The sequence below is a fragment of the Tursiops truncatus genome, chromosome 2, assembly GCF_011762595.2.
Source record: "Tursiops truncatus isolate mTurTru1 chromosome 2, mTurTru1.mat.Y, whole genome shotgun sequence".
Lineage (NCBI taxonomy): Eukaryota > Metazoa > Chordata > Mammalia > Artiodactyla > Delphinidae > Tursiops > Tursiops truncatus.
The window spans coordinates 74,257,701-74,284,055 of NC_047035.1; the positions used below are offsets into that span (position 1 = coordinate 74,257,701).

Sequence of the window (26,355 nt, forward strand, 5' to 3'; positions counted from 1 at the left end):
CCATAGCCTGGACTTCCCTCCCTTCTGTTGTCCTTCTCACTGTCTCTTGGGGGAAGGTTTCTCTCAGTGGAACCCAAACCAGTAAAAATCTCCCTCCCCCTCCCTGCACCTGCCCCCTCTTCTCACTCCCCCACCATGTTAACTTACAGACAACTACCACCACCCCTTACTCACTGCTTGCTATGCTGCTAGGACTGGGCTAGGCACTTTACAAACTTCATTTAATCATTTAAGCCTTACAACATTGCAAGGTAGGTGTTTGGATCAATTAAAGCTTCTTGTTTTTGCAAGCAATAATAACTGACTGACTCTAATGAACTTAAACACAAAGGCAATTTATTAAAGGGATCTGGTGGGGCAGGTTGTGGTGCGGAGCTCACAGAGCAGAAGGAAAAGCAGAACTAGTCATAAAAGGCCAGGAGCCAGAAAAGGCAAGAGAGCAAGTGACTGGCTAGCTTGTGTATCACCCCACCCCACCCCTATTACTGACAACTGGGGAGGGGAGAGCAGTACCTGAGTGCTGCTGGCAGAAGTAGGACTGGAGTTGTGCAGGTGAACACAATGGATGCCCACGACAGTATTCTTCTTCTTTTACAGATGACGAAACTGACACTCAGAGACTCAGTAACTTGCCCAAGGTTACAAAGTTAACGAGTGCCAGCTGGGATATAACTGGATCCTGGAGCTGGAGCTCTCTAGGGATGCACACCGTGGCCAGCTTCCCAACTCCTTCCAATCTTTGCGCGCGACCCTTGGAAGTGAGGAGTGAGTCTCTAGGCCCCCCTGGGAGGGGGCTGTAGGAGACTAGGCCTTCCACCTCAGTGCCAGGGCCTGCCTTTGACTAGCCCTGGCCTGGCTTTGGGCAAGTCTCTTAACCTCCAGCTTCCTTCAAGCGTTGCTATGAGGATTAAACAAGATAGTACATTGTAAGTGCCTCTTAAATGATCCCACTAGATGGTAAGCCCCTTGAGGACAGGAACTTTGTCTTACGCAACTTTGAAACACCAACATGTGACCCACGATAGGTGTTCAAAAAGTCGCATTTGTTAATTCTTTAAACAAATGTTTCCTGTGCCGGATTTACAGACCAGTTCCATCCTGGATGTTTAGGGCGTGGGCCATCCTTCAAGGAGCTTAAAATCCATCTAACACTGGGAATATTAATGAGGAGGAAGAGAGACCAGTGGTTTGGAGCATCAAAAGGCTGCCTCCTGAAGGAGGTGAGACTCAGAGAGGCAGAAAGACCTTAGGCAAGGGCCCAGGAGACAGGTACATAGCTCTCAATTCAAAGGACATAGGGAGAGCAAAGGCCTGGAGGTAGGAAAGGGTGAGGAGGTCCTGGAGAGAGGAATTCTTAAGAAAAGCATGTCTTGAGGCCAGCCTCTTCCAGAGAAGGGGAGCCCTGTTACCCACAGATCTCTGCAACACCGGTGTTCCTATCTCCTTCCCCTCTGCCAGTCCATGCCCCAGGCCCAAAGCTCTAGGAACTAAGCCATGCTTCTGGGCTCTTGATAATAATCACTGGAGAACTCATAAGAACCCTTCTCATTTAATCTTCATAGCCCCCTGTAATAGGTATTAGTAGTTTTATCCTATCTAACTACTGAGGAAATGGAAATGAGAGAAATGGAAGGAACTGCCATGAAGAGGCAGAGTGAGGACTTAAACCCAGGCCTTCTGCATCACACATTCTGTAGAACAGTGTCTGTGTGGTCCAAACTGACTCCAATGTTGACTTTTTAGCTTTGGGTTGCCAATGATAACTCTCATTGAGAGATCATACTCATTGCTGTCTCCAGAGTTTCTGTAAGAACCAACAGGATGATAGATAAGTACTTTTTGGAAGAGCCCAGGTAAAGCCAAGGAGTTACTTATATGCTAATGACACTGTCCAAAGCACACTGTGAGGAATGGTGTCAAAGAGGCATTTCAAAGAATCCATTCTCTGCATACCGCTGGAAAAAGGTCCATGGAAAGAAAATAAAAACACTCAGGAAGCTAGAGCAACTCCTGTAGGAGGGTAGGTGAAACACAGCAAGTCTCTCTGACTTCAACCAAAGAGGTAAAGGCAAAGAGAATGATAGCATACAAGAAGCATCAAGGAAGCACGAAGATACAGTCCCTCATCCCCAAGCAATTCCTGGTCTAGGTGGACAGGACCAATGTGTGTAGCTACAACTGGCATCTTGTCAGTTGCTCTAAAATTCACCAACCACATGATCTCACTGGATCGTCATCAATAACCCCATGAAAAATGGTTATTATTTCTTAGGCTTTTACAGATGGGGAGACTGAGGTTTGGAGAGGTAACTTTTGAGGTGACTGGTAATTAGAGTAGCCAGATCTTGAGAACTGAGAGCCTGCAATCTTCTTACCGCATACCAGATAGAAAATAATTCTAAACACCATGAAAGAAAGTATTACTTATCCTGTAATATTAAGTTTAGAAGGTACCCCAGGAACTTGGAGATCATTTACAGGCAAACAAGGAAATGACTACTTTCCTTGGAAAGGTTGTACTGACGAAGCATGAACAGTTCTTAGAAATGTTTTACTTGGATTCACAAGTAAAAACCATTATGGATTATTGAGGAGAAAATTAAAAGGATATACGGGGTACATTTCTAACCTAAAAAAAGTTATATGAAGTGATATGAAAGCCACTCCCATTCCTCATTCAGTCAACCTAGCCCGGCTACCGTGCAACCGATTTTTACTGATTATCCACTACTGTCTTGTGCTGCCTCAGGTCTGGGGCGGCATGGTCCTTGCCTGCAAGAGCTCAGAACACTGGGAGATAAATAATTACAATCCTATATAGAAAATGCAGAAAAATATAAAAAGTGCTGTAGCAGCTCTAAGGAGGACAGGAAATACTCTATTGGAGGCAGTCAAGGAAAGATTCTCAGATATTTGGATTGGACCCTACAGGGTAAGTCTTGAGTTTGCTAGGGACAGAAAGGAAGAAGAAACAGTGCAAAGCCTAGAGACACGACAGAACATGGTATACATGGAGAAGAGCAGTGTTTACCTTAAACTTCCACGGAATAAAAGGCAGCTATGAAAACCCACAGCTAACATCATATTTATCAGTGAAAGTCTGAAAGCTTTACCCCCAAGATCAGGAACAAGACAAAGATGTCTGCACTCATCACTTCTATTCTACATTGTACTGGAGGTTCTAGCCAGGGAAATGAGGCAAGCAAATGAAATACAGGCATACCTCAGAGATACTGAGGGCTCAGTTCCAGACCACTGCAACAAAGCAAGTTACACAAATGTTTTGGTTTCCCAGTGCATATAAAAGTTATGTTTACACTGTACTGTAGTCTATTAAGTGTGCAATAGCATTATATCTATAAAAGACAATGTACATATTTTAATTTAAAAACACTTTATTGCTACAAAATGCTAACCATCATCTTAGCCTTCAGTGAGTCGTAATCTTTTTGTTGGTTTAGGGTTTGAAATATTGTGAGAATTACCGAAATGTGACACAGAGACATGAAGTGAGCAAATGCTGTTGGAAACTGGCACCAAGAGTCTTATTCAATGCAGGGTTGCCACCAACCTTCAATTTGTAAAAAATGTAATCTCTACCAAGTGCAATAAAGCAAAACCCAATACAATGAGATATGCCTGTAAAAAGCACCAAGAATGGAAAAGACAATGTAAAACTATATTTGCAGGTGACATGACCTTGTATACAGAGAATCCTAAAGAGTCCACCAAAAAGCTATAAGAACTAAATAAACAAGTTCAGCAAGGTTACTTAACTAGTGACTGAATGTGGAGGATACAAGATCAATATACAAAATCAATTGTTTTTTGGCTGCACCACGCAGCTTGCAGGATCTTAGTTCCCTGAGCAGGGATTGAACCAAGGCCCCCGGCAGTGAAACACCAAATCCTAACCACTGGACCACCAGGGAATTCCCAAAATCAGCTGTATTTTTATACAACTGCAATGAACAATCTGAAAATGAAATTAAGAATTCCATTTAAAATAGCAAAACCTCAAATACTTAGGAATAAATTTAATAAAAGAATTGCAAGACCTGTACACTGAAAACTACAAAACGTTGTTTAAAGAAATTAAAGATCTAAATAAATGGAAAGACATACTGTGTTCATAGATTGGAAGATTTAATATTGTTAAGATGCAATCTTCTATAAACTGATCTACAGATTCAGTGTAATCCCTGTTAAAATCTTTGCCATCTTTTTTGCAGAAATTGACAAGCTGATTCTAAAATTCATATGGAAATGTCAAAGACCCAGAATAGCTAAGCAATCTTGGGAAAAAAGCAAAATTGGAAGACTCACACTTTCCACTTTCAAAACTTATTACAAAACTACAGTAATGAAAACTGTACTACTGGCATAAGGATGGACACATAGATTGATAGAACAGAATCGAGAGTCCAGAAATAAACCTGTGGACTTACAGTCAACTGATTTCAACAAGGGTGTTAAGGCCATTCAATGGGGAAAGAATAGGCTTTTTAACAAATGGGGTTGGGACAAATGCATTATTTGCATGCAAAAGAATGAAGCTGGACCTCTACCTCACACCATACACAAAATTAATTCAAAATGCATCAAAGACTTAAATATAAGAGCTAAAACTATAAAACTCTTAGGAAAAAACATAGGCATAAACCTTCGTAACTTTTGTGCTTCAAAGGACACTATCAAGAAAGTGAAAACCGGGACTTCCCTGGTGGTGCAGTGGTTAAGAATCCTCCTGCCAATGCAGGGACACAGGTTCGAGCCCTGGTCTGGGAATATCCCACAGGTCACAGAGCAACTAAGCCTGTGCACCACAACTACTGAGCCTGCGCTCTAGAGCCCGCAAGCCACAGCTACTGAGCCCGCATGCCACAACTACTGAAGTCTGTGTGCCTAGAGCCCATGCTCCACAACGAGAAGCCACCGCAATGAGAAGCCCGCTTGCTGCAACTAGAGAAAGCCTGCGTGCAGCAACGAAGACCCAACTCAGCCAAAAATAAATAAATGAAAGTGAAAACCTACAAAATGGGAGAAAATATATTTGGAAATCATATATATCTGATAAAGGTCTAGTATTCAGAATATATCAAGAACTCTTGCAACTCAACAATAAAGACAAATAACCTAGTTTAAAAGTGGGCAAAGGATCTGCTAGACATTTATTCAGAGAATATATACAAAGGGCCAGTAAGCACATGAAAAGATATACCCCAGAGAAATGAAAAGGTATGGTCACACAGAAACTTGTACACAGATGTTTGTAGCACACTATTCCTAATAGTCAAAAAATGGGACTATCCCAAATGTCCACCAACTGATAACTGGATAAACAAAATGTGGTATATCTATACAGTTGATCCTTGAACTTGGGGGTTAGGAGCATCGACCCTCTATGCAGTTCAAAATCCTCAAAAACTTTACAGTCTACCCTCCATGTCGTAGTTCTACATCCATGGGTTCAACCAACCATGGACCAGGTAGCACTATAGTACGTATTTACTGAAAACACCCCACGTTTAAGTGGGCCCATGCAGTTCAAACCCATGTTGTTCAAGGGTCAACTGTACAATGAAATATTATTCAGCCATAAAAAGGAATGAAGTATTGATAAACGCTACAACGTGGATGAATCTTGAAAACATGCTAAATGAAAGAAGCCAGACAGAAAAGGCCACATATTGTACGATCTCATTTATATGAAATATCCAGAAAAGGCATACCCATAGATATAGAAAGTATAATTAGTAGTTGCTAGGGACTGCGAGGGGGGGAAAATTGGGAATGCTTGTTAACGGGTACAGGGTTTCTGTTTGCCATGATGAAAATGCTCTAAAATTAGGTAGTGGTGATGGTTACTATATAGGTATGTACATATATATGTATAAATAATGTGGTTACTATAAATATATCTACTAAATATCACTGAATTTTAAGTAAACTTAAAAGGCAAATTTATGGTATGTGAATTATATCTAAAAAAATCCATAGAGCTTTTTGGTGGGATGCAAGTCAGAAATATTGCAAGCTTTCTTCAGCAAATAAAATTAAAGTTCCTTTACTTAGTGACCCCTTTCTCTGTAACAAATTCTAGCACTTCGAACAGTGCCCAGCACTTGGTAAGGACTCAGTAAATGTCTGTTTGTTGAATGAATGATTGCCATAGGCATAAAGGAGAAAGAGGCATTAGCTGGGTTGACATTTTTAAAATAGATGATTTGAGAAATCAAATCTACTCATCTAACCATATAAAAGTGAGGAAAGCTATTATTGAAAAAACCCAGCCACCGCTTTTTTCTGTTGCTGGTGTCAGGTTGGGCAAATTCTGAGAAAGCACTGAGCTGTCCTCATTCATTTTGTATCACCCACAGTCCCTCAAAGGATCTCTGACTCAGACTCACTCCAGAGAAATCTTATAGACAGGCTTCCCCAATCTCTCCTCCTCAAGGACACTTCCTTCCCACAGAATCCGAATGAGACCAGACTCATTGCTGTCCCTTGATTAAGAGAGAGCTTATTAGGAATGACTGACAGAACAGTAACCAATCTTTCTCAAAGAAAGCAACTTGCTTTCTAAGCTACTTCCTCTAAAATCACTGAGGATGATACAGGAAAAATGAAGAGACCAGGTAAAGCAGGAAATCTAATTCCTGTTAAGAATAGGAATCAACAGGGACTTCCCTGGTGGCGTAGTGGTTAAGAATCTGCCTGCCAATGCAGGGGTCACAGGTTTGAGCCCTGGTCTGGGAATATCCCACATGCCGCACAGCAACAAAGCCTGTGCACCACAACTACTGAGCCTGCGTGCCACAACTACTGAGCCTGCGTGCCACAACTACTGAAGCCCACGTGCCCTAGAGCCCACACGCTGCAACTACTGAAGCCCACGTGCCTAGACCCCATGCTCTGCAACAAGAGAAGCCACCGCAATGAGAAGCCCGCGCACCACAACGAAGAGTATCCCCTGATCTCCACAACTAGAGAAAGCCCGCGCACAGCAACAAAGACCCAACGCACCCAAAAATAAATAAATAAATTTATTTACTTAAAAAAAGAATAGGAATCAGCAGGCCCAGGATAAAGGGACCCTTCAAGGTGAATTAACACCTTCTGAACACCTAAGTGGCAGGTGCTGTGAGCCATACAAAGGCACAATCCATGCCCTTAAGGGAAAACACGGATGTAATTATTTTAATTATGAAAGCATGAAGTGCCAAATAGAGATAGGAGCAATTTGCCGAGTGCAGGAGTGATTCATCCTGACTAGGAAATCAAAATAAGTTTCCTGGCTGCGTTACTTGGCTTATACACCTTGGCTTCTATCTTATGATTCTGACAGAGTAGATGTGATGGGCATAGCAGGCTGGAGGAACAGCATGAGCAATACATGAAAATAAAGTAAAACTCAACTGGAATGCACAGTACATCAGATGTAGGGAAGAATGTGGCAGGAAAAATCAATCTGGATCAAACTGGGAAAAACCTTAGTTCCACACTTGGCAGCATAGGGGCCTTTTTGGAAATACGAAGAGTTTGGAGCCAGATTATTGCCAGGAGTCCACTACAATCAAGGTGGGGAGTTGCTCAAGCAGTTAAAGTAGGATAGAGGACAGACAGGATATTGAGAACGGACTGAACACAGAAAATTAAAACAAAGAAGAGTCAAAAAAGCAATTCATCCTCCAAGATCCAACAGGCTACAGGGATTTTTTTAGATAGCCACTTACTGCCACCTGGCGGACAGACAAGACCTTCCCAGCATGAGCAGCATCAAGCCACTTAAGATGTTGCACATTTTTCTAATAAAAAGTTAATACTGAACACTTTATCCAGCCTCTTGCTAATCAGCCTCTAAAGTTTCCGTACTCAGCTTATGAGACACTGTTCTAGTTGAATCTAGTTAGAGAAGACTCCCAAATGCCTAACAAATGACACAATAGGAGGTAGATGATCAAATATTAAATTATGGGATGGTCGATACATGAAATTTCAGAATACAAAACCATTTGGAAATAAAAAACAAAAAACATTTGGGAGGTTGGCTGAGGCTCCATGGATATGGAGAGCCATTTCTTTAACCTAAGATTATCGAAGAGAGCATCTCGGTCAGAGGCAATCATGAACAAAAATCCTAGGAACAGAAGTGAACGTACAGAGGTTTAAATATTTACAAACTCTGTAAGTAATGGAGGGTCTACAAAAAGGGGTGTGTGTGTGATATAGTACCAAAGGCTTTTAAGACCAATCTAACATTAGAATATAAAATGGAAAATTAGGTCATTAACACAACCAAGTAACTCAACTACTAAACTTAAGGATACTCAAACAACGAAAGCCACTTGTCCTAATTAATGGAACAATCCAAAATAAGTTAGCTAGGACTTCCCTGCCGCAGTGGTTAAGAATCTGCCTGCCAACACAGCGGAAAGAGGTTCGAGCCCTGGGTCTGGGAATCCCACATGCTGTGGAGCAACTAAGCCCATGCACCACAACTACTGAAGCCTGCGTGCCTAGAGCCCGTGCTCCGCAATTAAGAGTAGGCCCCGCTCGCCGCAACTAGAGAAAGCTCACATGCAGCAACAAAGACCCAACGCAGCCATAATTAAAAATAAATTTATAAAAAAATGAAAACAAGTTAGCTGAACGTATTAAGTGGCCACTGAACTACTAAACGTAAGCTTCGCAATTATCTTTAAATGTTAACTTTTATTAATAATTTTTTTTATTTCTGGCTGTGTTGGGTCTTCATTGCTGCACACAGGCTTTCTCTAGTTGCAGCGAGCGGGGTCTACTGTTCGTTGCGGTGCACAGGCTTCATTGCAGTGGCTTCTCGTTGCAAAGCATGGGCTCTAGGTATGCGGGCTTCAGTAGCTGTGGCACATGGGCTCAGTAGTTGTAGCTTGTGGGTTCTAGAGCGCAGGCTCAGTAGTTGTGGCGCACGGGCTTAGTTGCTCTGTGGCATGTCGGATGTTCCTGGACCAGGGCTTGAACCCGTGTCCATTGCATTGGCAGGCGGATTCTTTTTTTTTTTTTTGCGGTATGAGGGCCTCTCACTGTTGTGGCCTCTCCCGTCGTGGAGCACAGGCTCCGGACACGCAGGCTCAGCGGCCATGGCTCACGGGCCTAGCCACCCCGTGGCATGTGGGATCTCCCCAGACCGGGGCGCGAACCCGAGTCCCCTGCCTCGGCAGGCGGACTCTCAACCACTGCGCCACCAGGGAAGCCCCAGCAGGCACATTCTTAACCACTAAGTCACCAGGGAAGCCCTAATTTTTTTTTTTTAATTTATTTTGGCTACATTGGGTCTTCATTGCTGTGCACAGGCTTCTCATTGTGGTGGCCTCTCCCATTGCGGAGCACAGGCTCTAGGAATGCGGGCCTCAGTAACTGCAGCACAGGGGCCCAGGTGCTCCGCGGCACGTGGGATCCTCCAAGACCAGGGCCCGAACCCATGTCCCCCGCATTGGCAGGCAGACTCTCAACCACTGCGTCACCAGGGAAGTCCCCCTAATTATTTTTTTCCCTCGTTTTTTGAGCCTACCTTGGGGTAGAGAAGACAAAAAAGGCTACCCAGACGCCAACATAAGAATCTAGTGCTGTTGATGTGGATAATTCATTTGCACATAAATTTTATCAAGAGGACACACTAAAGTGCTATTAGAGCAGTCTAATCTGGCCATTCCTTTATATTCCCAGGCTCATTTAATGCACCTCTCAAATGCCAATCAGGGCTACATGCTTTCCAGAAAACCCCATCAAGCTCAGCTAAACGCACAATGTTCCTGCTAGTTGTACTTCTGACTCCTACTCCTTAGGTGGGAACTTCCCCTCCACAACACCAGCATTTCCAGAAAGGAGAATTAACAGCCATCTGGGATTTAAGAGACAACAGGAAGATAAATAATCCATACACCCAAAAGGCCAAACATTTTTTATTTTCAAAAACAACTTTATTCATGACACATATTAAAAAAAAAACTCCCACCCCCTGGAAATGAGCTAAAAAAATAAACAAAATCCACCTCCCACCTCCCTGTCCCCACTTCCTCCCATTCCCTCCAAACAAAAGGGAAAAAAAGGCAAAGGAAAACAAAACAAAACAAAAAACTGAAAAACAAAAAACACCCCAAAACCCCCCAAAACAAGGTAGTGCATTTCCCCAGGGGAAAGGGGAATTTACACTGGAGCCGCTGGGAGCGGATCGGAGATCTTCCGGCTACAGAAACCTGCAAAGAAAGACACTCAAAACAGAAAAAGAAACACAAAAGGAAACAAAATAGATCACCAGGCAATCTGGAGGGGCAGGGAGCCAGAAAAGAGGGGTGGGGTGGGTGGTAGACCTGGCAGGACAGGAACAGGCAGGAGGGGACTGTGAAAGCTAGGGAGAAGATGGAGGGAAGGTAACAAGCAGAACAGTTTGGTGTCCTTCCAGAGCCCTGGGTAAAAAAAAACCCTCCTACCACCCATGCCCACCTACCCTTGAGCAGCCCGCAAGGGGGCAAAGGGGCACAGGGAAACAGGGGGAGCAGCTTGCGCGGTTGAGACGTGTCCATGGCGAATCCCCAGAGTGAATGAGCAGCCCCCTGCCCCACTCCCTGGGCCTTCCCTTACTCCCCAAAGCAGGTCCCTCCTCAGCAGTTAGTTATGGGATTCTCCCCCCTTCCACAGTATATCTTTTTTTTTTAAAAAATATTTTTTTCCATCAAGGTCATCTTCTGTTTTTCTTTTTTTTTTTTTTTTTAAATTCTTTTTTTTTTTCCTTCTTTCCTCTTTTTTTCCTCTCTCTCCTCCTAATACACACTTTTTTTAGTAAGGGGAATACCATGATGTCGCTCTAGCCCGGCCCCTGGAAGAAAGAAGGAGAGTTAGGTGTTAACATGATCACTAAATAGTTCAGTACAAGCCCCTCCCCGTGGGCCCTCGCCCCAGTTATTGAGAAGGGAAGAGGGGAAAGAAGTTTCCCAAGTCCTAAAACTGACCCCCACAATCCCAGAAATAGTGACACACCTGGCAAATGGGAGTGGGGAATTAACTGTTATTACCTCGCCAAACAGTGGCAATAAAGAAATGCATCTGAGACATAGGGGCAAGAAAAAGGACTCATTGTTTATCCAGATTCCAGTTCTCCACAGCTCTTAAAAGCGAGGCTCTCACCAACAGATCCTCCCTAACTCCTGGGAGCTGACAGGTAAATCTTATGAAAAGCCAAGGTCTATATGCCTAAACTGTCTATTTAAATGTAAAGAAACGGAAGTAAAGTGAAGCAACAACATGGGTGCCACACTAGGCCCAGCGAGAAAGTTGCAAAAGACTGGCTAAAGAGTAAATATCTCGATATCCTCCCACATGGCTGTTGAGGAGGATCAACTAGCCTCTGGTTTTCTTCCAAGGGAGGTTCAAACTTCAGCCCCTCCCTAACTCTGAGAAAAGTAGCAAAGGTCCAAACAGTGCTTTCACTGCTCTGAGGCCCTGTTCTTCCTGGGAGTTCTGTGTAAACACCTTCACTGCCATCAACTCTCAAGGAAAAAAAGGCTGGGTGGAGAAGCATCTCTCAGAACAGGGTGGAGATATCCAGCCCTTATCACCAATTCCTGCTCCAGAAAAAGATGAGACTGGCCTCCTGGCCTGCAACTACCTTCCTCACCCTGCACAGGCAGGAGACCAAGTCCCCGGAACCAAGGGGAGGGTAAAGGAGGGAGGTTCCTCAGATGAGGAGAGAAGGAAGCATACAGGGCTCATGGGAGGCGGGGGAGAGGAGCAGCCCATCTATCCTGACCTGTAGACGCGACCCCGGGGCCTGCTGTTAAAACCACTGTAGAATCGAGAACGGGAACTGTTGTAGTTGGTGGTCCGGGCACGGTATCGGGCTCTCGGGAAACCCCGGTCTGTTGTGCTGATGCCTGGTCTGTTGGTTCGTTTTGGGATCACCTGAGAATGACACGTACAACACAATGCCTTAGAGCCAACCTGGAGAACTTACAGAACCAGAACAGCAAAGGGCACAGGGCTTACCTTGATTTGTCTTCCTCTAAATAGGGACTCATCTAAGGCCAAGGAAGTCCTCACTGACTCTTTGTCTGAGAACTCTATATATGCAAACCTGAAAAGGGTAATTGCCACTTTATCTGAGGATACAAATAGCAGCTCACAGGTCAAATCCAACTTGCAGGCATGCTTTGTTTGAGTACAGTGTGTTCATATTTTTAATTATTTGTCCAAAAAATTCTTAATGGAAGATTTTAATCAAAATTTGCAACTACTCTTGGAAAATTATAAGATAGGATACAGAGGGCCTGGTTTTCCGCAAGGCAGAAAACGGTGGGGGTCGTGCAGAAGGCGCCCCCCCTTATAGTTCATGATCCCCCCACACCCAGCCCCCATCTCTGTTATCTGTTGGGCCCCTGAAGGCAATTTTATGTGCAATCCTTGATATGTATCAACATTAACACCTATCTTAAAAGATAGACTACTTACTTTAACATCTAGGTAACTTACTGCTCAATATAAAATATAATTTATTTATTTTTTAACTGTGACTAAAACGACCTCAACTTCCCCACTTACCCTTTGGGATGGCCACTAAATTTGTCACATAGTATAGTAACACGGTTGACTGAACCACAGCCATGAAAGTGTGCTTCCAGCTCTTCTGCTGTTGCACCATAGTCCACCTGTGGGGGGGTACATTTCACAGGTAACAGGGCAAACTCCCATCTCCACAGGTACTCTGCCTAGCCTCTGCGCTGGGCCATCCATACACACCAAAGCACACCAATATCTAGCTCTCTAAGGAACTAACCTCTTTTCCTTCCAACCCCAGAGCCTCTGCTAATCACCATTACCTTTCACCTCATTCCAACCCTCCCTCCACCCCTTAAATCCACCACCTACCCTGGAAATGGTTCCTTTCAAGACTCCTAATAAATAATCCCCCAAACTAAGAGATTTCCCCAACCCTAGTCAAGGCTCTGGTACATACATTGCCAACATAGATGGAACGGGCATCAGCCTCCATCTTCTCCTCAATGGACATGATCACTGGGCCGGCTTTGAAGAAAAAAGGATCAGGAAAAAAACGCTTGTTTTCTACTTGGCCAATCTATGCACCACTACCACCACCACAAGCAGCAGCAAAGGTAAAGATTTTGGTCTGTTCTGTTCCCTGCTGTACCCATTACCTAGAAAAGTCTAGCATGCAATAGGTGCTCACCAAATACTTGAAAAACTAAGGAATAGATTAATACAGTCTTAAAAATCAAAGAAAACAATACAGGGATTCCCTCCTGCCCCCAAATCAAGTACCTATTGAGTAGCTTCGGTTAAAATGATTTGAAAAGTGAACAAAATTAAGTCGGCTGAGGCTGGACATTTCTAGATTAGAGGAGAAGCCCCCTGAAGCTGAGCAGTTTATCTTAGAACTCCTAACTAAAGGTCTCCAACTGAAAGAAAAACTATTGGACTTGAAGGTCAAATACCAGCTGGCAACCTCCAAAAAGGGTAGTGGAAGACTAAGAACAAAGAGCAACACATTTGTAACAGGGACAAAGGGAGGCACAAGACTACCATCACCAAAACATAGGCCCCGTCTCACAAAGGTCAGAAAAACACACAATGGACTATGACTGCAGCAACTGCCCAGTAATTGCTCAGACAAGCAGCTCCAAGGTTCCGAGCATCTAATTCCATATAAACCGTGCTCCGATAACCCTTCCAATCTCAGGACCCGGGTTCCGCGTGCAACCGCCAGTTACTCACCATTGCCTGGAGGTGGACTCATATTCATCTGCTTCTCTACCTCGTTCTGTAGCTCTTTTAGCTTCTCAGCTTCTTCCTCCATCTCCCTGACTCGAGCTTTGATCGCTTCCAGCTCCTACAATGAGTGGGGAGAGTATGGAGAACAGCTTAAGAGGAACCAACGCAGGGGCTCTACCCTGCTCTCCTTCCGCGCGCGGCCCCAGCCATGCTCGGCCATTTCTCTCGCCCGACGCGAGGGTCGTAATGAAAAGAAAACCAAGCTACCTTCTCTAGAACAACACTAGGCACCCATGACGCCCGAATCAACCCGGCTGGGCCCCTTCTGGCGGTCGAGGCTGCCTCCCCAGCCCGGCCCCAGCCACGTTATTCCCCGCCCACCCCCATCCCCCGCCCGCCTCCCGCTCGCCTGAGCTCTGGGCCTCCCGTGACACGGCCGGCCGGCCTGCTCGCTCGCCCTCCTTCCCTCACCGGGTCCTCAATGGCGCCGTCCCCCGGGTCACCCTCGACCAGTCCCGGCTCCTCCTCCTCCTCCTGGCTGCCGGGGGCTCCCGAGCCAGGCCCAGGGCCCGGAGCTCCCGGGGGGGCACGGGGCCGGGGCGGCTCCTCTTCGGGCTCGGGCTCCGGCTCGGGCTCCAGCAGCAACTCCTCAGGCTCCAGTTCCTCAGACTCCAAGCCGTTCCCGTAGTCCCCTGCGCCCCCCGGGGCCCCCTCCCCGGCCTCCCCACCGGCCCCGGGCACAAGATGGCGCCGCCGCCCCGGCCCGGAGCCCCGACCGCCCGCAGCCCCCGCTGCTGCTGCCGCCGCCGCCGCCGCCGCCATCGCCGCTCAGACTGGGGCCAGCCGCCCAGCGATTGGAGAGCTGCGCCGGCCACGCCGAGGATTCATTAGTCAAGCAGCCTGCCCGTCACCACGAGCTAGGACTCCATTGGGGAATATTACTAGGCAATCAAATAAGACCCCATCCCTAAGGCGGGGGATTGCGCCAAATCCTTAAATCCCGGTAGGAGAAATCGGTCTGTCAATCAACACTCGTCCCACCTCCTCTCAAGTCCTTAGGTAACAATACCGCCTAGCTGTGACGACATTCCTGCTTCTCCCCCGCCTAAGGGCGGGTCCGCGAAGTATGACGGTCGGTGATTGGCCGCTGGCAAGGCGAGTGGAAAGGACCAATCTTCCGATCGCTTCGCCGAAGTGGCCCAGCCTCAGATGCCGATTGGCTCGCGAGATTCGAAGGGCTGACACCCGTTTCGTGACAGGTGAACCTTGCCCCCGAACGGACTACCGGGCTCCCAGTGAAAGCCGAGGTCACATGACTGGTCTTTAGGAGGCGGCCATCTTGATGCTGCTGGTTGCCAACTAGTGAGTTCTTGGAAGGCAGAGTCCGGAAATACTGCGGCGGTTTCTGGAAACTGGTCTTCTACCAGGAATGCACCAGTAGATGGGATGTTGCTGGAAATGGAGGGTTCTGAATGGCGCTCTCTGGGAAGGAGCTTATCTTTCCCACCCAGGTTACTGGCACCACCATCCACCAGGTCTCCCCAAACCAGAAAGCAGGGAGGAATCCTCACTCCAGTACTAGTCATGAGCCCTGTATGTGCTGTCTTCCTGCACAGGCATACTTTCCAAGCATTCTGCTCATGCCCCAGTTTCATTTTTTCTTTTGCTTGGACTGTTTGCTGCAGCTGCTTAATGGGTCAGCTTCCAGTGGGTCACCACTCCAGTCCACACTGGCCAGGTTAACTCTCAGAACTCCTTTCTGAGGTCTTGGAGACCTCCAGACCAGGCTACTAAGTGAATGTTGTTTCCACACTCTTCATTCCAGTGGGTGTATCTGCACCCAGGTCTGTGCCTCTGTACATGCAGTCCTTCTTCAGCCAGACCACTGCAAACCCCATCATCACCTCCTCTGTGAAGCTTTCCACTAACTGGCCTCCCCTCCTCTCCCATGACAAGCGGGCCTACCTCCACTGTGCACTTAATCATTTTGTGCTTCCTTTCCTAACTAGAGCTTGTGAGAGCTTGGAGATGAGAGGCTGGATTCTATCTACATTTGCATCTCCACCGTGGAGCAATATGCCTAGCACATAGTAAGTATCCAAATAAATGTTTGTTGACCAAAGGATACATAGACTGGGGATCTGGGTGCCACCCTTCATCTACAGCGCTTTCCCAGACCCTCCTTCAGACCCCAGAGGAATTCCACCTCATCGTTGCACTCTGAGGTACCAATGAGACCTAGCCCTGGAAAGCAGGGTTGCCATAGTTTAGTGGTGATCCTACACATTTATTAAAAAGGAAGGAACGGCAGTGCTAAGTTTGCAAGAGGGATAGCTGCAGCCAGACCAAGCTATGGTTTGAGAGCCAGATTCACATGAGCCCAACCAAATAGTTACTCAAACAACCTGGAGAGGATGTACATGACTTGGTAGAGGGATTTGAACAAGAGGAGATTCCTACTAGCAAACCAAAAGTCAAAAGCTTCACAGTATACCCCACTCTTCCCCTCACCCTCATTTTTTCACACAAATCCTTACCTCAGGAACAGGAGAACTTGGAGCAGAGTCACAGTTGCTTAAAATTTCACTGAAAATTACTTCATCAGCCATCTCAGCTTCAGTGGTCTGGGAGAACTAAGTTGAGCACCGCAGACAAGCTCTAAAAGATTGTGAGTTTGCTGGAAGAAAAATCTTTTCTACTGATTTTAACCAAATCAAGACTTGGATGTTTATTGATACCTAATTTAAACTAAGAAAGCCAGTTAAGGGAAATGTGATTTTTAAAATAATGCCTTTGAACCACAGTTTTGTTGAGCACTGGATTTTGTAACAGGCTGCATCCTGGACTCCTTGTTATGTTATCTCATTGAACTCTCATAACATTATGAAGCAAATAGTCCCCAAACCATAACCTTTTTTAGGGATGAGGAAAGAATGAAGTAACTCCCCCAAGTCATAACTAATTAGAAGTGAGCAGGGAATCCAAAACCAGATTTCAAAGCTCAGATCAAAATTTCTGTAAGGTCTGTTTTAATACACAAAGATAACATTACGTACAATGCTGAAGCTGGAAAAAGACTAAATTCCAATAAGAGATAAATGTTTAGGCAAACTATAATTACATCACAAGATTATTATGCACCTATTTTTATTTTTTTATGCACCTATTTCTTTTACAAAAAGGTTTACACGTAGTGTGTGATAACTTATAAAAATAATTTTTGTTAGGCCAAAGAAGTAGGATGTAAAATTGTATATAAAGTATGATTAAAATTATGTATATCTGATTTTTTAAAAACACAACTTGGGCATTGGAGAAAAAAAGGAAAAAGAACCAGTACAATCTGTTCTTTGGCAATATGCAACAAAAGTTTTTAAAATGTTGAGGTTCTTAACACAGTAATTGTATTTCTTATCATCTGTTCTAAAGAAATAATCTAAAACCTAGGTAAACATCTGAGAATAAAGGTGTTCTTCAAAGTGAAAAAAAATGTAAACAACTTGATTGTCCAAGTGGGCACTTTTCAGGAAAATTGTTATACACACATATATGTAATTTTATATAGTCATTATGTCTTCAAAACATTTTTAATGACAAGGAAAATGCTTGCAATATAATGGTAAGCAGAATTGCAATGTACAAAATTGTATATACAAAAAAAAATTGTATATACAGTATGATCATAAAATATAAGCACAGACAACTGATGGAAAAAAAATATACCAAAATGTTAATAGTGATTCTCTCTGGGTAGTAGGCTTATTATGATTGATCTTCTTTATAATTTTCTATGTTCTATGATTTTTCCCACAATATTGTATATTATTTTTATTTAAAATTAAAAAAAACACTTGGGCATTGGAGAGTGCCCAGCTTCCAAACTTACTCTAATAAGCATGATTACTTTTACAAACACATTTTAAAAAGATATTTGAATGGTGATCTGTAATATAGTTCCCTATTAGACTGAAAGTGTAAAAGGCAGGGACACCTTCTTAATTATATTTGTATTGCCATTGGCTATCACTGTGTGCTCAATAAATGTTAACTGAATGAATGATCTTCTGTAATAAATTTATATCCTGCCTGTTGTTGATGCATAGACAACATCAAAGAGATAAGTTTTCCTCTGAGAATGAATTTTTTTTTTAATTGGTATGTAATGATGTAAGATTCACCCATTATAAGTATACTTTTCCTTCAGTAATAACCTATCAATAGAGGGCCATGGAGTTCCGGAAAAACTGAAACTCAGTGATGTTTTGCCCTAGAAGAAGGAAAAGTGTGTTAACAAAAGTGAATGATCTGTTGAGTTGAGAAAAGGAGAATTAAATCAGTAAAAATGGATGAGGGCATGTCCAGTTCTGTCCAGAAGGGAAAAGTTTTCTCACTAAACATATAAATACTTGGCTTCCTAGTAGTTTCATCCCCATTTTTAACTCCTGCTTTGAAAATTTTACATTTACTGGCTGCAATAATTCCCTCTAATCTAGAAGTACATTGTTTACTATGGTAGCCGCTCGTCACACGTGGCTACTGAGCCCTTGAAATGTGAATGGTGCTGAATTGAGATGCGCTGGAAGTGTCAGATATACACTGAATTTCAAAGACTCAGGATGAGAAAGATACTTATGTAAAATAACTTAATAATTGTTCAGTATTAATTACAGATTGAAATTATAGTAGTCTTTATATACTAGGTTTAAAAAAATACTATTAAAATTAGTTTTACCTGTTTCTTTTTGGTTTTTTTAATGAGGCTACTAAAAAACGTAAAACTACATATGTGGCTTGCATTATATTTCTTTTTTTTTTTTTGACTTTTTAAAAATTTTGATTGGAGTATAGTTGCTTTACATGACTTGCACTATATTTCTATTGGACAATGTTGACACAGAACCTTGGAGCCTTGATCATTTACTTACCTCTGTTTTGGAGCCAACTCCAATTACTTTCTAATGCAAAGTCTGGCCCGACCTACCTTAACTCCCTAGGTCCAACCTTGCATGGAAGTGGGGTGGCCATTTAAGTGAGAAGGAGCCTCTCTTGGGCTGCTTAATTTCCATTCTGCTTGGTTAACTTTTAGAAGACTTTGTACCTGAAAAACTTCTTTTTTATATGTTCCTTATAAAAAAAATCCTAAAATACTGATAGCAAAAAGAAAAAATAAAATCACCCATAAAATCCACCACCCAGAGATAATCACTAATGATGTTTTGGCATATACCATCCTGAAACTTTCAATACACAAATACATATAGAGGTATATATATGTGTGTGTATATATACATATTTTTTTTAGCAAAATGGGATCATACCATATATTGTTTTCTAATCTATTTTTTTTACCTAATAAGATAACAAATATTTTTCCATGTCAATAAAAATATTTTTCCAATTTCATTTTTCATGACTTTACTCAGAAGTTACCTTAGAAATGAGGCCTTCCCCACTCACTCTATTTAACATTGAAACCTATACATACACCTTCCCATCCTACCCTAATGAATTATTTTTCTCCATAGCATTTGGCACCTAACGTGAAATGTTATGTTAATGAACATCGTGAAATTTATTTATGTAGGTAGGTAGTTATTTAGCTTTTGTTTGTTTCCATTACTAGAATGAAAGTAACATGAAAGCAGAAATTTGTGCCTGTTTGTTCACTTCTCTACCTCAGTGCCTAGAATTGTCCTCAGCACACCTAAGATGCTTGAATATTTGCTGAATGAATGAATGACTGAATGAATAAAAAACTAGATAGCATTCCATTATATTATGTTTTCTGGTTGATTTTTAAAATATTGTTAATTTATTTGTATCTCACCTGTATCCACATTTAAGGCAGCTTTTAAAGTTTTCAAAGGATCTGCTCTCAACTAAAAACACAGAATATTTATAATCCAACCATTTGCTAGAAAGTGTAACTAAATGTTGCCCAATTTTTATCAAAAGTATCATTTGGAGAAATAACATTCACAGAGAACTGTCTGAAGAATAAACAATCCATCTGTCCATTTAGATAGTCTGAAATTTAGCCCTATTTTAAACTATGGCATCATAGAGCATATTTGAGCTAAACTGTGATGATCCTGATAGAACAAGCTTAGGACCTGCTGAATCCCCATTTGGTGTTTCTGCAAGAAACGGTAGTGTAAAACTCAACATCATATTTGCTGTCAGGTGTTATAGAGGGTGGTGTCCACTATATCATTCAGTGTCTTCTCAGAAGAGCCACAAAACTTTTTGCCTACCTTGAGGAACTGAAAGGTTTTACAAATCCTAGGAGGGATGTGAATCTCATTGTGTTTTCCAATTTTCTTTAGCTGCCAAGAAGCTCAGAGTTGAATTCATAGCCTACCTTTAGTATTTGGGAATACTGCTTATAGACTCCTTTTCTGTGTTCGTTTTCCTTTTTGCTGTCATTTTATTATAATATTTCAATTTTCCCTTTACCCTTACTTTAAAAATCTATATTTTCCGATTGTTTTGTCTTTCGTGTATTATAGTAAGATGCTGCAAATGCTTTTTGGAATTAGGCAAACTATAAACCAGTCAAACTACAGTAGGGATAAATACACTAGCTATCATAGCCTAATGATATTAACTATTAAGAGCATCTAATTCCCTTTTCCCTAGAGCCATGTTCACCAAGCCACTCTCTGATTTTAACATGGCTTGTCCCGTAGATTTTTCTATATAGAGAGAATAGAAATACAACACTGGATTCCTCTAAGCAGTGTATTTCTCACTACAATTTAACACATAAACCCAAATACCATTATATTGCATTGGATTATAGAAAGACTAGAAACTCCCACTTGTGAATTAAAATTAAGATCACTACTCCTGTCAGACATGATTTTGATGTGGTCCTAGACTAGAAGTACAGAGGGATGGGCTGAACAATTCCTGTAGATCCCATCCAGTTTAGCAGTTTGCATTACAATGGCTGAAACCAAATGTCTCGGGAGCAGGAAAGTAAGCAAGGACTCCATTTTTGCCAGACTTATTTTAAGCCTGAAGTAGGCAGCAGGATATTGAGGAGAAATGCTCATTATCACATACTTCTGATTTAGCAGCTGAACCACAACAGGGGACTTGATTACATCATAAAGATTTTTGGTAGGTTTTGTTTGTTTTGTTTTGGGTTTTGTTGTGGCCATCCCAAAGTACCATATACACACACCCTCTCAATGCTTGGGTTGGCACAGATGGAGTTCTTGGCTTTGGGCATTTGGCTAGGATGGGGGGATGGGAGAACAACTCTGATTTTCTTTTTTCTTTTTTTTTTTGTCTGCATGGCGCAGCTTGTGGGATCTTAGTTCCCTGACCAGGGGTCGAAACCGGGCCCTTGGCAGTGAAAGCGCAGAGTCCTAACCACTAGACCGCTGGGGAATTCCCTCCATTTTTTTTTTTTTTTAATTTTTTTATCTCAATACTTTCCCAAATCCCTATTAATCTAATTCTTGGCCTTAACAAGGTCATGATGAGATGCTTAGATCAAGAAATGTCCTGACCCCAGGCTAGACAGTATAGAAGTCACAAACCCTGCTCAGTCCTTCTCATTAAACTTCTGGGTTTTATTTATTTTTTTTAATACGACCATTACATATTACACAAAAATAAAAGTCAAATGAACTTGGTATTTATAAATTATTAAATAAAAATACAGGAATATATATTTATATTTATAGAGCTTTTTCTTTTCTTCTAAACTAACCAAATCTGTTCTCCCGCCGCTTTATGATTTTAAAAAAGTAAAATAGTGTATGCCCTAGAATAAGTGGGGAGTGGGATTAATAAGTGCAGGACCTAGTTGCCCTACCTCTGCTCCTTCCTTGGCCTAAGCAAAGTCCCTATTTGTCCCTTTGGGCTCTGGAGAGCAAGAAACACCCTCTCCACCTATTTAATCTCTGAAAAATGGCAATAAGATTTATTTCCCTTATTTTAAAAAAAATGAAATGGATTTAAAAATTGGGAGCCATACTCAGCCTTCTTGGCCAAGAGCTAATCCCAAGGAACTATATGGCTCTAGAAGAGAGTCGCTAGTTTTCCCTGACAGAAGAGTCTCTGGGGTTTCCGTTCCCCCTCAAGCTCAGAAGGGCAGGACAGGTCAAAACTGCCCTCTGTGGTCCCATCCAAGCTATGCTTCCGGGAATCCAGACCAAGCCCTTTTACCCTTTCAGAAAACAGCCTCTCCTTCCACCCAGGTGTGAAGGCCTCAGAGCCGGGCTTTTTGGTAACCTGACCACAGTCCCTGCTACCTCTGTTTGCTAAAGGTCCCCAGGAAAGCTACCAGGGCTAGGCGTCCTGTGGTAGAGGGTAGGGGGAAGAGTCTGACCCAAACCTGGGGGAGCACAGGCTCCAATTTGGAGCTGACGGTCTAGTCAGTGGTTTTCCAACTTTGTTTTTCAGCAGCAAACCCCTTAATGCAAATAAAATCTTACCCTGAACCCCGATATGTAAGACAGCTACAGGGGAGCTGTTCTGTCTGAGGGCAAGTCACCTGGCCTGCTCAGTGCCCCCGCCTCATCTCCCCCAAGGACTCCTGAGGCAACCCTAGGAAACTTTGGGGCTCTGCCAAGCAGTTGGAAAACCACTGGCCTAGTTTGTCCTGAGCAAGTCAGAGACCCCCCCCCACCCCAACTGCCTGCCACAGACTGGCTCTGAGTGCCTGGTACCAGCATACTCACAACAGACCAAGTGGCCCATGCAGTCCACCACCTCCCCTATAAATACCGTTAAAAAGTGCAGCCCTCTTTCAAAAGCAAAAGTCTGAGCTAAACACCTGAGGCCAATTTTGGTCCCACATTCTTGTGAGTACAACTATGTTGCCACATTCTGGGACCAAGTGAAAATCTCCAAGAGTCAACCATGGTCTAGCTAAGCTGGTCAGTGCTCAGGATCAAGGGCAGGGTTCTAGAGCACTGTGTCAGAAGAAGTCAGCATTGGAGAGCAGCAATTTTAGCACCTAGGAAAGTGCAGCAGTGAGGTCTGGCTCAGGGCATACATCTGGAGTGAAATCATGTCTTTCTCAAAAGAAAAAGCTGTCATCTGAATCTGTTATAGAGGACAGGGAGCTCTAAAGTTAACATCCTCAGACTCTGAGGTACAGACAAGTAAAACCCATGCAAACAGCGTGGCTTCCAAGAAAATATCAATGTTTCTAGGTCCTGGGAGGTACTGTGGAACCCAGACACCTGGCCCTTAATAAAGCAGCACCAAAGCCCACCACATGGAATAGGCCAGTCACGGAGTACACGTCACCCTCACATTCATGGGGTTCAGAGCTGGAATGTTCCTCTCAAGACATCAACAGTCTCTCCGAGACACAGTGCAGGACCCAGACTGTATTCCAGATCTGCATTTACGTCCACACACTCAAAAGGAAAATTAGTAAGAGCCCCAATTTAGAGTTTAAGTTTGGGTACAAAAGGTCCCAGAGATAGGGAACACTTTAGGCACCAGTGTGCCCCAGTGGGAGAGGAGGGCAGCAGGCAGCTCCAGCTCCCGAAGCCTCCACCCCCGCAGGCTCCGCAGCCCTGCCTTTCTGTCAGAGCCCAGGAGGCAGCAGCAAGTGCGTGATGCACAAGGAAGGGGGACAATGAAGGAACAAGGCCAGCTACAGAAGTGCTCTTCTCTCCAAAGCCCTGCTGACGACTTTCTGCAGAAAAGTTGCCAGAGCCCTCAGTCTGGATACAGTGTTTCTCTCCCTCAGCCTTGAGGCAGCAGGACAAGGGGAGAGGGGAGGGGACGTTGGGAGGAGGGACAGAGAGCTGCCCCTTGTTCTCACCACTGCAAGAGGGAATGTTTTCTCCTCGAGGAATCCCACGGCCACCAGATTAGACAAGCAGCCCAGCATGCACACGAGCACCCGTGCACATGCACACGCATATCCCAGCAGCCCATGGTCACAGCCACCTATCCCCTGAGAACCCCAAGCTCCCATTCCAAAGGGATGTTCCTTCTGTGTTTGCCCCAAATCTCACTCACTCAAAGGAGACGCCAACCCCTTATGCAAGTCCACCTTCCTCGGGGCTGCAAATCAAGCTCTAGGTAGAGTTTCATGTGCCTACACCTATAGGCATAATCCCTCCCACCTCCCCCCAACCCTGGAATGAATCCATCTCCTGACTTTCCCAATACATTCCGCAATAGCTCCAGTTCACTCTTTCAACCGCCTGCCTGGCACACTCAGCTCTCTTGCACGCTACCTTGCCCCTTCCCATCCCTGTTCCATGCCCATCCTTTCCCCCACTTCTTCCAAGGGCATTCCTCTGCTCTGTTCCTGCTCTCCTGTCCCCCAGCCACACCTCGCCCCACCTGGCCCTGGACTTTCTCACTTGCTAGCAAAAAAGGCCCCTACAGTTACCAGGGCCCCCAGTGCCACGGCCCCCGTCAGCACTGTCCTCACTGAGGCCCAGTTCCCCTCCCGCAGACGCCGCGCCTCCTCCAGGGCCCCGTCCCCGTACAGAGCTGTGAACTCCGCCTGTGGGAGAGAAGGGAAGTAGGAGAGAAAGAAGGAGAAAGGGATATCAGGAGAGGAAAGAGTGGAGAAAAGAGGAGAGGGAGAGTTCCAGTTCCATCCACTGCAAGCACTACCCCACCCCCAGCTCCTCTCTGGCCCAAGCTCCTGGCCGCCAGCCCCTCTGATGCCCCCTGAGCGCCTGGCTCATTTGCCCTTCTCTACGTCAACTGAATCCCATCCTTTCCCTGGCCAAAAATTCTGCTCAGAACTGGCATCCTTTGCCAAGGCTTGCCTTGACCACCACCCATCCCTGATCCCTGACACCCCCATGCCATGTACTCTGGTGTAAAAAATTCCCGATGGCTGGATGCCATTTCTCTGCAGGCACTACACTGTCTACTGTGTATTCTGTCCTCTGCTTTGGACCATGAGCCCACCCAGTGATGACTGCATGGCAGCCCTGGAGTGCAGAGTCCAGTGATACCCATAGTGAGGGCGTCTGATTCCACCCAAACAGGGAGACTCAGCCCCCGCGCCTCATTCCCAGCACAGCCGCCCCCAGCTCCAGCCAGAGCCCCCGTCTTCCCCCTGGAGACCAGCTTTTCAGAGGGATGTTCAGGGCAGCAATGGAGAAGTTTCTTACCCAGCCCCCGCTGCTGTGGATCCAGTCGGCCAGCCGCGTCTCCAGGTAGGCCACCATCCACTCCTGCACTTGTCCCACAAGTGGCTCCATCTCCTTGTTGACACTCTCAGCACACAGCGCGGCTCCAAAGACAAAGAAAGCCACAAGGCGGCCCCAGTTGGGCCCCCCTTGGAAGAGTTCATCAGAGACCTGGGTGAAGCGTTGCTGGGCCGAGCCTGGGGTCACATGCAGCTGAGCTGCCAGATCCGAGAAGGTGCGCCGGAAGCGGGTCTCGAACTCATCTCCAGCTGCCCGCATGGCTTGGTGCAGCGGGTCAGCTGCTGGGCCCTCCCCGGGGCCAGCTCCACAAACATAACCCTTCTGCCTCAGCTTATAGCCTACAAAGTCTGCCACTAGAGCCCGTGTGTCTGGGGCCGAGGCTGGGGTCGCCATCCGGGCAGCTGCAGGAGTCAAACACAAAAGACTGGCATGAATATATGGTCAGAGACCCAGAAGGAGGCATTTCAGGTTTGGCCAGCCCATGAGACAGGGAGGGAGGTGAGGGGAAATCTCAGAAACCACTGGGCCGGGACGAGTAAGAACAAGGAGATTAGGCCATGGTGCGGGGCCAGGGCATGAGGGGCTGGCCCTCAAATTCATAATATGCCAAATTAAATGTAAAACAAGTAAATTTCACCTAAAATACTTTAGATTCTTTTCATAACAAGACAACAGCAGCTCTATGACACCTCTATACCTCCCCCACCAACCCCGCCACAGTACACACCTTTTTGGCTAGAGGAAGGGGCTTAGGACCTCCCCAGAGGCAAGATGTGAAGATGCTGGCAGAGGCACAAGATGGGCGAGGAGACAGGGGCTGAAGGGAAAGGGGGAGAAGCAAAGGGTTGCCCGGGACAGAGAAGGAAGGGGACACTCACCCAGCCTGGATGGCAGCTCTTAGGACCCAGCGCTGGTGGCAAGGAGCCCCCAGCTGGGGCCTTTCATCCTCCTGCCCAGCGTGGAGCCCTGGGAAGGGGAGGGGGAGATCAGAGCTAGGTGGGGAAGACCAGGGATCAGGGTCTGGGCTGAGAAGGGCTGGGGTTGCAGCTCCCGGGACCAGGCCCCTGCCCCCAACGCTCTACCAGCTGTGTGGCCGAATCCATGTTTAATGACTGTCCTCCCGGGAAACCCAGGGCCAAGGGCTTCCTGCCGACACCATCTCTACTCCCGCTCCCCCCAGTGCAGCCCAAAGGCCCAGCTCCTCCCTCACCCCCACCCTCAGCCGGTCTCCAACCCCGCCTGCCTGCCAGGTTAGGGATCTCACGGGTCAGGCCGCTGCCAGGATCTGGCTGTTTCCTGGTGCAGGAGCTGGGAGGGAGGGAGAGAGGGAGGAAGGGAGGGAAGGAAGGAGGGAGGAGAAAGGGGGGGCGGGAGGGAGGGCCCGGCGCCGGGTGATGATGGGGCCCAGAGATGCGTCCAGAGAGAGGGGCGGGGCTGGGAC

General features: G+C 45.2%; 1 protein-coding gene and 1 long non-coding RNA gene across 9 annotated transcripts; one reads left to right on the plus strand and one right to left on the minus strand.

The window, feature by feature from the left end:
- Positions 1–9,925: 9,925 nt before the first annotated feature.
- PABPN1 (poly(A) binding protein nuclear 1) lies at positions 9,926–26,342 on the minus strand. Of its 8 annotated transcripts, XM_073800648.1 has the most exons (10): positions 26,179–26,240; positions 25,793–25,880; positions 24,876–25,315; positions 16,299–16,394; positions 13,765–13,879; positions 12,989–13,056; positions 12,574–12,680; positions 12,022–12,109; positions 11,786–11,937; positions 9,926–10,855 (listed from the first exon to the last, which is right to left on the minus strand). In XM_073800648.1, the coding sequence occupies exons 3-10, from the start codon at positions 25,305–25,307 to the stop codon at positions 10,816–10,818; spliced, it is 1,098 nt and encodes a 365-aa protein (XP_073656749.1). In that variant the 5' UTR covers positions 25,308–25,315; positions 25,793–25,880; positions 26,179–26,240; the 3' UTR covers positions 9,926–10,815. The 8 variants fall into 8 exon arrangements, with proteins under 8 accessions (XP_073656749.1, XP_033707229.1, XP_073656748.1 ...); XM_033851338.2 differs by lacking the exons at positions 16,299–16,394; positions 24,876–25,315; positions 25,793–25,880; positions 26,179–26,240 and adding an exon at positions 14,233–14,915; XM_073800647.1 differs by lacking the exons at positions 16,299–16,394; positions 24,876–25,315; positions 25,793–25,880; positions 26,179–26,240 and adding an exon at positions 14,171–14,194.
- Positions 15,383–17,094, plus strand: LOC141277993 (uncharacterized). Its single transcript, XR_012330028.1, has 2 exons — positions 15,383–15,851; positions 16,304–17,094. It is a non-coding gene; the product is annotated as an uncharacterized lncRNA (long non-coding RNA).
- Positions 26,343–26,355: the final 13 nt, after the last annotated feature.